At 38.3% G+C, this 12,560-nt stretch overlaps 1 protein-coding gene across 1 annotated transcript; it reads left to right on the top strand.

Moving 5' to 3' along the window:
• On the top strand, window positions 1-303 carry RB195_004368 (uncharacterized protein; the record flags this gene model as incomplete). Its single annotated transcript, XM_064182183.1, has 2 exons — window positions 1-55; window positions 152-303. 2 exons carry the CDS (start codon window positions 1-3, stop codon window positions 301-303), a joined length of 207 nt encoding a protein of 68 aa, XP_064033450.1.
• Between the last annotated feature and the right edge of the window lie 12,257 nt (window positions 304-12,560).

Genomic DNA, 12,560 nt, shown 5'->3' with positions numbered 1-12,560 from the left:
ATGGATGCTTCATCACCGAATGACACATGGCCGTTCGGTGATAAAGTTATGACTGGTGAGACCTATTTTCTTCTTCCCCTAACAATCACGTAGGCCTCACTAAAAGAACGGAGTTTAGACGATATATTATGTTATAGGTAACTTGTTAAAGATGTATTCATAGCTTCGCCGTCTCTCCCCGTCCCATGTAATCTACCGGTAGAGAAGCGGCAAAGCGGAGCCGCAATCATTCTTCTGAAAAATGACACGGCAATTCAAATGCGTGGAACTGGTTGGTTGGCTCGCTCTGTCGGCCACGTCTGAAGCCAACTATAGAAACCATTCCAACGTTTTTAGGTCAAACCCCTATTTAACTCGAAAGTATTTTACTATTATTACTATTATTTATTTTTTTTTATTATTATTATTACTTATTTATAAGTATTTCAAAAAAAAAACCTACGGAACGCTTCATTTATATTGCGCGGGTGTGACCATTTATACTATGCTACATTGATAGGAGAGGTGGGTCAGATGTGGCCCGTCTTGACCCAGTTACAAACAGGTTTCAGAGACATTAGTTAGGTTTGGTATTCCTCTGTGATATGAGCTCCAAGTGTAAGTTGGTAGTTGGAAAAGTCTTGATCAGAGAGCATGATTCCTTAGAGAATATCCTACAGAACAAATTCCAGGTTGGACCATGCCATAGCGCACCGGCGATGGCTACATCGGAGAAGTCTTCAAGTGGAACATGGGAAGGAGAGGTCAAGGGATTTCTCAAAGGTGCACAATAGTAAGAAAAAGAGAAAAAAAAAAGTTATAGAACCAGAGCAATACTAAACAATGCGACGGTTCAGTTGAATTTCAGTTGTTGTTGTTGTTTTTTTTCAGGTGAAAATGTGCGTGTTAACAAATTAATAAGGTAGCAGATTACCAATCGCTGTAAAAAAAAACCTTTAGTAAGCTGTAAACACTTTGCAAAACTCTAAAGAGCCAGAGAAAGCAGATATTTGCAGGAAGCATACCACGAAATTGACTATATTGGAATCTCTCCAGAAAAAGAAAGGGCGTATTAACGTGATCACGGACGAAAATGAATGGGATTCCTTCAGCTTCTGCTGAGAGAGCACCTGTTGGTGTGGTGCGTTACAAGGTGCCTCGTGGGAAAATTCGGACTTAAAGGTCGTTTCCCAGCCAGATGGTTCAGAACGTTATGAATCGAGAAGTAAAAATGCAGTGCAGAAGACCATATAAACAATCGAACTTCATTTTTTTTTAATCTCGAAATGCTGAAATAAGATAAACAAGTGTGTCGCCGCCACGGCGACAATTTATTTAAAGTACATATCTTCAATGTCGTACGTACGACGACAACGGAATGTAAAGGGTTAAAGTGTCTATGACTTAACCTACAATTTATGTGTTCAACAGGGAAAAACAAAGGGAAATCATCCAATAAGTCATAAGTCCATGAAACCACGCAATCCTGCAACGCATCTGTGCTCCGCAGACAGTTTAACTTCTTATAAGGGCAAGGTTTTGACACCCGGTGCCTCACGAGATCTAAGGGTTCAGTTAAATCACGTGAGAATTACAGGATATCTAAATGCACGCACACATCTGCCAACACTAATTAAAATCTCGTCCATAATTTCATAATAAATTTGGAGTTCACACGTCACATGACCAATAACTCGTGGTCGACGACATCGGCGCCACCATCGGTACCTCATAAGACACTAAAAGTAGTGCAACATGTCACGGTGACGCAGTTTCACAGACGGACAAGCAGATACACGTACAAATGCAGAAACTCGGAGACAAAACACTATCATAACGATGAGCGTGCGTGCCTTTAGACGCAAAGTTGCACTAATAATTCCATTGGATCAAAGCACAGTTTACGACGCATTTTTTTCTGCATTTCTAATTTTTACTCCAGCATTAGGATTATTGGAAGAGTCCAGTGGAAAGTGTTTCTAGGAATTACTACTTCCGCGCTACATAAACAAGCACTGGGATTCTCTACTAGTTATTTAAAAGCGAGAAAATAAATAGAGAAAAGTCCCCGACATAATAATCGTGACCTGATCGTTGATTCCTTAGTAATCTCTCGCACATAACACCTACGCTGCCGACAATAGCTGGCCGACGGAATGCGAAAAGGAAGGTCCTGATGATGAAAAGATTGTGGGGTACAGTATGCTCTGTAGGAGGTCATCTAGATGACCCGCGCTTTGATCGTTCACGTTTTACGACCAGTGTTGAAGTGCAATAAATTACTGTGCTCACAGGCTTTGTTATCAATCCACTCGAAGACTTAAGGTTACTAAGATGATTTCGGTCCCGCGAAGAACCGGTGACCGTAAGAATGACGGTTTAGCGGCATAATCATAATGAACAATTGAGGTTCATTGTTGGAATACCGTCTTCCAAATAAAAGAGCTGCTAAGGAAATTCTTTTTTTTTTCGCCTCGTACCGTTCGGTTACCGCTACTCACTCTTAAATTGGGAAGATTTTGTGTCCCTCCACGTATTTTTCTACTTATTTCTTACTTTAGTATTCAGTGATGATCCATTTAAGTAGAATTAGTACATGAAATGAATAGAAGTAAGTTTTAAACGACCTAGCTACCAGCACTGAATTCCTTATGTTTAAAGGACCTTCTGAAGTGTTAGTTCAAAATTTTGATTCTCTTTGTAAAGGTCACATAATTTCAGTGGTTCATTTAGCGGCGCAACTCTAAGAACTGGTGGTCATCACGGCTCTACAACTATCAAGGCTATGAAGAAGGCGACGACCCCGAAACGTTAGCCAGAATAAAGATCGATAACTATCATTGCTCTACTCAAGAAAAGTGACCCACCACTCGGTCCGTTATTTGCCGCTGAACCAATTAAGTACTTCAAGCTTCTCTAAGTTTACAGAAAAATATAACACTAAACTAAAGAAGGAACAGAGAAAAGGTTAGACGCAGACGGTTGGAAAGCGCAATACCTTAGAGTTGTACGCTCGGATACTTCCATAAGATACCGCCAGGAGCTAAGAAACTGAACAAAAAAAAAAGACTACGTTGCGATGATGTGATCGTTATTTCAATCTAAACAAACAAATACGTACGTAATCCACATAGATTAGATGCATCCTGCATTACATTTGCACTTCCAAGACCCAAAACGACTTTCCCTTTCATTTGAGCCACGATTGGAAAAGTACCGTAACAGGGCGTTAATATTTCCTCTGAGTTTTTTGTTCAAGAAAAAAAAGCCCAGCGATAAAAAGAAAAAGAAGCAGCATACACCACCAAAGTCCCCAACACATGGAAGGACCATGAGCATGGAAAGGGAAAAACAAACAAAGAAACACAATTTAAAAAATGAGCATAAATACCAAAAACGGTACCTAAAATTCTACTGAATCTGCTCTATGTCGCGCTCCACTTCATCGAGCCCTTTAATAAATGCTAACATACGAGGTAGAGCATGAGAAAACATGTTAGACTTGATTCCCGCGCACTTTTTTTCTCGCAAACACCAAGAAAATCTGCAAACTCGGTATTGATTTTAGCTGCAGATCAAGCCGTAAACACAGACGTAACCGGATTTCCGGTGTAACGTTGGCTCAAGTGGTGCATGAAGATGAATAAACAAGTCTCGGACATGAATTACAACTTGAGTATAAGTTAAAATTCGTCAACGATCAGAAAACGAAACGATAGTCGAATTTGACAGTAAACAACACAAAACACAATGTTACATCCGAGATTTTTTGTTATAGACGAGAGAACGCAATTTCTAAACGTATTTGTTGAATAGTATTGAAGAAGTTGACAACGAGTATGTAAACGATACACGAAAAGGAACAGGAACACAGATATGGATCTAAAGAGTGGCGGTGATAGAGCACTGAGCGGTCACGGCACGGGCCGGTCATCGGCCGCCCCATGTCACTTATTATCCGAGATGATGACGTCATGCGATCGTCGATAGTTTAGTTTGAGTGATCGCCACATGGTATATACAGAAAAAACTGTCCAAGCATCAAAAAAGATAAAAGAGCCAAGAAATATTTGAAAAAAAAAATCAAAAAGACCCAAGAAATATGTCCCCCAGTACATTAGTCAATTTAGTCCGTGTCCGGAGACGTGTAGCTAGTTAGTAGCTAGTAATAATTAGTTTCTAACAAATCAGTTACACCAACTACATGCGTCCACAAAACCTTTAAATTCTTTCGACGAGAAGAAAGAAAGAAAGTGTTCGAAAAAGAAAAAAACAGGAATTCGCATGGTGCACAAAAACATACAAACATTTCATTGCACTAGAAAAACTTCTTCCTTCCACCTGACTGAAAAAAAGGAACAAGTTCTGATTCGTTCGCAAAAAAAAAAAAAAAAATACAAAGACTACGTGAATCAAACAATTGGGTCAAAAGTGAAGCTGAAGCCCGGACGCCGCTCGCGCGCTCCAAGCGGCGCGGTACAGTAAGCGGTTGCGATCGAGCTGGGACCATAGCTAGCTTCACTTGGACTGCAGACATGAGTGGGGCTAACAAGGGTCCCAAGTCGACAAAAACCAATAGCTCCCTTTCTTTGGACCTGAGTGTAGGCAGTGCCGCGCATGAATGCCTAACAAAAACATAAATATCAACGGATGAATTCAAAAGTTGGCAGAGTGCCGAGGATTTCACATCATCTTTGCTCGAGGTAAAATTACTGTTGTTTGTTAACACGTTGTCGACAATGTTCGCCTGAATCGTGGAACAGTTTTTTTTTTCACCGACTTTTTTTCATGGGAAATGTCCAATGATGTTGAAGCACAGCATCATAAAAGTATTTTATATTAATATTATAGTAATATTTAAAGGTATAATAATCTGTTTTTTTGGGACATTGTCCAACGATGTAGTTGGATAATTATCGCGCAAAAAAAAATATACATATGGTTCCACATGTGGATTTATAAAGAAATCACTTGTCAATATGTCTCCAGAAAACACTTCAAGGAAAAATCCAAAGTGGTTCACTTCTGAATTCTTAAAAGCGGGCGAGGTCCAAGTAGCTAGTGTTGGAATTCATCAGAGATCTTATAAACATATTCAGAACCCTTTAGAGAAAATCGACCAGAATTCACTCATACCAGTAGTAACATACTCGGCGCCGAATACGTTCAAGCAGGTGACCGCGTCGCGTCTGTCACAGCGCACGTTTTTTCTTCGCTCTTCCTCTTTCTACAAAACTGCTACAACAGAAATTCGTTCGTCAATCTTTTCAAAATACTACCTATGATTTAGTTCTTCTGACTGAAATGTTCATAAACCACGCTCCATCGCTAATACCTGCGCCAGCAGGAGAAGCCGAGAAGAAAACACAAGGAATTTAAAAAATGAAAGGAAGAGCATTTGAAAACAGCTTTTTTTCCTTGTGTTTGCATCACTTTCGCTGACAGGTTTTTCGGATTTTTTTCCCCCTCCCAAATACGAGTATCTCTGCAATTTCGCAATTTCACCGTGCTGTTCAACACGCGTTTTCTTCGAAATAAGAGAAATGAGCGGGAAAAAAAGTGTGGAAAAGAAAAGACGCTGTGAACTGTTCCACTTTTTTCACATTCATCATTTTCACACTTAGCACGGTTAGAGATCCTGATTAGCACATCGTTCCAGACATTTTCACATCGAAGATACGCTGCGATGTTACGCCGTATCATTTCGAAAGTATAAACAAATTTGATAGATTGAATTGATGGTCAGGTATCATGAGGTTTTTTTTTCCCCTTCTTTGCGTTTATGATCCTGTGACTAAGAAAGTTATAAACAGAAAGGCATCATTCTCTCCTGAAGGGAAATAGTTACAGCATACTGTCGTCACACTCACATTCCATTCAAAAAAAGCTGGTTTCGACCATTCTAGATCAATAAGGTCACGAACAATTCCCATCAGTTCTAAAACCTTTTCAAAAATATCCAAATTATTTTCTCAAACCATTAAATAAATGCTAATTATTTTCCTGTGCTGCTACTAAATTTAACTCTAAGTTTTTTTTTTCTTTTTGGTACTTTTATAACTGAGGTTTTCATCAAAGTCTTCGTGGTGGGAAAAAAATCACGGCTTTTTTTTTCTGGAAAAATCACCAACTGCCCAATGTTTGAAATGCGATCGTTTTCAATCAATATCAGTACCGTCAAACATTCGCAACCGCGTACATGTAAGCCCGATTGTGCAAATGCACCAAACGCCTTAAGTTTTCGATCCAACTGTAGATATTTGTATAGTAAAAGAAAAGAATTTTCTCACAAATCGATAGGAGATTTTTTTCGACTCTTTCTGTGGTCCGATTTTCGCTTCAGTTCTCTTTTTTTATTCAAAAAAAAACATACAGAATAATTTTTCCTACTAAAAATGACTTTTTGTGATCATTAAGGAGGTAATCCCAATCGTGACTGTTTTAAAAACATTGTGAAGGATATTAAATATCGGCTGCTAGAGTAGCGGTTGTTGGTGAATAATGAAAATGATAAAGAGAATATGGATTAATAATTGTCAATTTCCATTAATTAGTCCTGGTGATTTCATTTCGACAAAAAAAACTACTTTTCAATGTCGAAAAGAAAAGTCTGGGGAACATTTCGCCGATTCTATGATACTCGCACCAGTAGATTTATCTAGAACTCTCCCCTTAGTAGATTTATCCAGAAGCTCATGGAAAACCTATCAGAATTTGCTAAATTCGCTACCTAATCGGTGTTTGATGTCCATAAAGGCTTTATCCGAAGATTATTAAACTGTAATCGACTTCAGGAACTTTCTTTAGGGAAATTCTAGGAATGAAAGAGAAAAATTGCTCATGGTCTTTGAAAATTGAAATTACCAAAATCAAAAAGCATTGATTTAAGAAGATGAAATTTGCGGGAGATGAGGCTGTAAGGTAAATTTTGATTGCTTTCTTCGCGGAGATAAAACTTGTTATTGTTTACACAGAGGAAACATGATTTCATATGAACCCACCCCAGGAACGACCGTACACTCTGGTCGATCCGAGAAGGTAAAACCTCGAAAAAAATAGCTAAGCGAGTACACAATAATGTGAATGTGATAGCTGATGTTAGCTTAACAATAAGGTGATGTAGGTGCGTCCGAAGAATTTATACTTGGCCGACGGCCGCTAACTGGCAACCACCTGACTGACTGGAACAATGAGAAAGTTGTAAGCCGGTTGTATACGAAACTGGACTTACGTTGTAGTGTAGAGGAATGGAATGTAATCTTCGCCCAACAAACTAAGACCACCAGCAAATACTAACTACACAATTGTTGATCAACAAATATGGACAACCGAGTATGACAATCGAGCATGGCTGGCATGGTCGAAAAGAGATGTGGTGTGAGATGTCGGGAAGGGAAAGTGAGTCCCATCCGTTCAGATCTGGGTTGAACGATAGGGAAATCCAGGATTTCGCATTAGCGCTTGTCGTCTTGCTATGAATGTCCGGGGGAAGAAGGTATGGGGGAGGAAAGTAGGAAGAGGAAGAGGGAGGTGGGAAAGAGGAGTTAATCGACGACTCCTATTTCCTCGTATATTTCTTGTATATCTTTGTCCTCTTAATTATTTGTTTATTGTTATTCATTTTTCTATTGTTCTATTCCTATTCATTTGTTTATTCACGCCAATAGTGTATCGATGAAAAAAGAAAAAAAAAGAAAACACACTTTATCTGGGTCAGAAAAAAACAAAAAAAAAAGTCTTCCTAGAAAAAAGAATGAGTTCGATGCCGAAAAATATAATTTAGTATATATTTATAGAACACGAGTCATAAATTACATGGAAATCGATCCACACCCAAAGCGTTAGATGAACACACGACAAAAAGATAGATTAGTGGATTACTGTGGAATTGGACGAGTTATGGTGAGAACCACGCGAACATGTGATGCTATACATTTCTTTGAGAATGTAGGTCAAATTAAATCAATACACAGGATTTACAGCTTTACAACATATTAAATTTATACGTCCAAGTGCACATGTCCTAACTTCCGCAAACATCGGAACGAAGCCCTAACTTCCACAAATAACGGCGGGAACTTTGAACTTTTTTGAATGAAAATTAATTAATTAATTAATTAATTAATTAATTAATTTGGGGTACCTACCCACAAATATTTTGGTAGTCGCTCTCTTATCACGTCAGTACTTTTTTTTGGAGGGGTGGGAAGGGAGGAGGGGAAAAATGGGGGTACAGTCCCCATTTGTTTCCTCTCAGCTGAAGCTATCGGAAATATTTCCACGAAATCTCAAAAAGAAAAATTTTTGTAAGCGCTAAGCTAACTCGGTTAAAAAAATCTTCGCCGGACAGAAGGCGAAATTCGACGAGAAGTTTTTTTCCCAAAATTCAGAATCCTCTCGGACATCCAAGATCCCCTTAATTTAATATTCATTTAATATTGACCCAATTGACGATGTTATTGGATCTTCTTGGATTCTATCATATTCTTTGAGGATCGTTAAACCACAAGGAAATGTAATCGATTGCAGGGTAGTGGCAGAAATCCTATCGAAATCCTAAATAATACCTAAATAATATATTTTATGGGGTCTTGGTTACGGTGCATCCGTGAGCGAAATATTTCCCCTCTATCTAGTGTGGGTAAAAGGGAGCAATACTATTCCGGAATAAAGGCGTACCAAAATATTTGAGAATAATTAAGAATATTGAAGGTAACTGGTTAACAATTTTTGGTCATTAGCCAATACGACGATTACAGTAAGCTCTCGTTTTAAAGGCATCACCCCACGAATCTGAGATGGTACGAATTTCAGGTGGAGTATTCGTATACGGGATCGTAGATTGAGGAGAGGAGGGTGATTCCGTCCATTTCATCCTAGTCGCCGTAAAAAACGGCCCGGAAGATGCGGCGCGTGCACAAGGTTGGCGCGCTCCAGTCGAACTCCTTGTAGAAAATAGTGCGCCAGAACGCCTGAAGCCGTATCTTCCAGGCCGTTTTTTTACGGCAATTAGGAAGAAATGGACGGAATCACCCTCCTCTCCATAATCTACGGTCCCGTATACGAATACTCCACCTGAAATCCGTACCACCTCAGATTCGTGGGGTGATGCCTTTAAATGGAGACCATTAGAGTTCGAGGTCAATTGGCTATAAAAGGGTACGTATCTCTCAAGTGTGGATGCATGCAGTTTAGCAATGCAACAAATGTTAGTTCATGTGACTTGTAGAAGGTCGTCGAAAAGTGCAGAGATGATGCAGCGAGATAGAGGAAAGTGCAAAGAAATATTTCGCAGAAAAAAAAACTGCGAATCTTACTGTACTTTGCAGATGCTACCTCTAACTATTCAAAATTGGCTGAGAATTGATGCATAATCCGATTTTTCTTCTGTACTCCACAAGTCGGCGTTATCAAATTTTAAAGGATATGGTGAAAAAAGGTAAGTCAGAACTTGAAAAAGGCATGTGGACGAGTTCCCAGACCCTATTCGAACTATCCCATCGCTTTCCTTTTAGCTAGGACCTCTTGTTGAATTTATCAAACCGAATTGAATAACCAGTGTCATATTTTTTAACGGCTTGACTCTACGAAAAATTCTCGCTATCTATCAGTTAACTATTAGATTCATGGATAGTTAATTAAGCTTTTTTTTCTAAATTTGAACTAGTGCACAGAAAAAAGGTTTAGCGTTAACAACAACAACGGTAACACGGCAATTGAAAGAGCATTTTTTCTCCTCAAGATGATTTTTTATGCTGATTAAATTTTCCTTAATTCTTAGTTCTTCTGCATTTATTATTTACCGAATTATTATAATATATTCTTGTGTATTTGGATATGCTAAACCGTGCGTATAAAAAATCGACCATGTTTAGCCCATGTTACAAGCGAATGGGACAAAGCTATCGTACCATGGGACCCAGAAAAAAAAGAAGAAGAAGAAGAAGAAACTCTGTTTATTCTCCTAAACTGTAATCGAGAAACATCATCGAATTTCAGAAAGAATTATACAAGAAGCAAAGACCTAGGATCAAATAAGGACTAATGAACTGACCTCGCCTTATCACGTGGTTTCCCTATCTTGAGGGAGAATTGACCGCATTATTACGGTGAGAGATTGATGTGAGTGCATTCGCATCTAATCACATCATCACTGGTGGATCGATATCAGTCAGTAATTGTAATAAATGGCTGCTTTGATTTAGTTTATTGTCTACATTCTTATTACCTATTCCCTTCGATTTGAATAGTTTTATTTTGATCAATAACATTTCGATCAGAATTTTTCGCATCGAAGATGAAAGAAAACGCAAACGAATCAAGGATTAGTACTGTCTTTGGTTTGTTTCAGGAGAATGAGGCAATTTTTCAAGGAAATTAGTAGTTTTTTCCAGCCGGACTGGATTCAATTTCAATATGGCATAAGAAATTGTACACGAGAGTGGAAAGAAAATCTATGACTGCAATAACGAATGGAAAATGTAGGAACGAGGACAGACGCGAAATCAAATGAACGTATGGAAAATCCTGTCTGAAATCGTTCAATGGTTAGTGTAATTACACAACGAGTGTCATTAATATGACACCATCAACACGAAAAAAAAAAAAAAACTGCTAGAACTAGACCTACATACTCATTCATTGGACCAACACATCCCCACTTCTCAACAATTTCATTTCGATTCGATATGTTTATATTATAGATTTTATTACTTTACCATCACATAGATAACATTGCTATTTTGATCACCTTCACAATAACAAACTTATCAATGATCAAATTTATTGATGCTCGAAATTTTATGTTTAAAAATAGGAACAGATCGATCGAGAAAACATCAGGTAGCAAATTTACGCTATTTTTGAGCGTTAAAAGCATCACCCCACGAATCTGAGGTGGAACGGATTTCAGGTGGAGTATTCGTAGTATACGGGATCGTAGATTTTGGAGAGAGGGTGATTCCGTCCGTTTCTTCCCAATTGCCGTAAAAAACGGTCCGGAAGATGCTGCGCGTGCACACGGCTGGGGCGCTCCAATCGAACTCGTTGTGCAAAATAGTGCGCCAGAACGCTACTTGAAAAAAAAAGACCCATGTATTTTTTCCCACACATTATCCCACGAAATATAATACTCCGAAATAATGAATAATAAAGTTTAAAGTTTAAAGTTTCTGGCGTTAATCAATCTGCTTGGGATGCGCCCCCACGTTCACTTCAATTCAGAATCGTTTGAGGTTTACGAACGTGTATCTGGCCTATACAATGACTTGCGGTGGCTAGCCGATGTGTCAAGTCAGTGTTTTTATCCTCCCAGACAAGTCTGGTACCAATCTATCGACCCCGGAGGGATGAAAGGCTTGGTGAGCACTAGGGCGGATTCGAACCTCCCATCGATCGTGCAGGAAGCGGAACCTCTAACCGCTACACTACACCCGCCCCCAATGAATAATATTATTTAATTATTTATTTATTTGTTTATTTATTTATTTATTTATTTACTTATCACGCTCTATTGCGCAGCAAAAGGATGCGGCAAGGACGAATACAGATAAATACATGAGCAGGGATATTAGTCCCGTGTACAATTCCGGCACAAGGATGATTTAGTAATCAAACGATCCTAAACTAGCAAGTTAGTTAGGCACACTGAGGAATTGTGAAAGCGTACATAGTACTGTATATAATCAATAATAATACTAATAGCATATACTATAATATAATAAAAATATAATAATTCATTAATGTAGTGGAATATAATATAATACAATATAATAAAAATGTAATAACAATGCAATAATCTAGTGGTAAAAAAGATAATATAATCTATACGAAAAAGTGCAGTCATGGATCCAATATTTGCAGTCGAGCTGTATCACATCATGCTAGAAAGTGACTATTTATTATTTAAGAAACGGAACTGTTGGGTGAATGCCAAACTTTCTTCAAAAATTAAAAATTAATAAATATGTGGTGTAAAATAAAGTGTTAAAATGAAGTGAACTTCACGAAATCCAAGTCTTTGTTTATCCAAGACTTTGCATCCTGATATGGATGGAGACCCGAATGACAGTATAACGATAAGTGAATGAATTCATGTAGTTGTTTCAAGTGTCTTTTTAAAAAAAAGTTCACAACAGGCACTATCCTTTTCAAGTTTTTTTATTCTTGAAAAATTCACAGTAATGAGTGCATTTAGCGTGATTTTAAAAAAATGAAACATAGACATATTCAAGAAAATCTAGTAAGAATTTTGCAACAACCAAACGATACAACAAACGTTTTTCCGTGACTCAAAAAAAAGAAACCATATCACCACGCAAATTCTGGAACAATTTCGGGTGAAGGATGCCTGCGTTATGGATGTCCAGGACAGCGATTGCAGGAACTGCGACGATCACAGCTGCTGAGAAATGACAGATCACCGAAGGTCTCCTACAAAAACGGGATTCTGAAAGGCGAATCCACCGTTTCTGATCGATTCTTATACAAGAAAGCTCCAAATAACTTGGCAACTTGCCAGTATATTGTTAGTTACTGGTATTTTTAGTAGTGGATCATTTTTTTTTCCGGTTCTTCTGCTC

Source organism: Necator americanus, chromosome I, assembly GCF_031761385.1.
Source record: "Necator americanus strain Aroian chromosome I, whole genome shotgun sequence".
Lineage (NCBI taxonomy): Eukaryota > Metazoa > Nematoda > Chromadorea > Rhabditida > Ancylostomatidae > Necator > Necator americanus.
The sequence above is the reverse complement of the archived record's forward strand: the minus strand, read 5'-3'. Positions and strand labels throughout refer to the sequence as shown.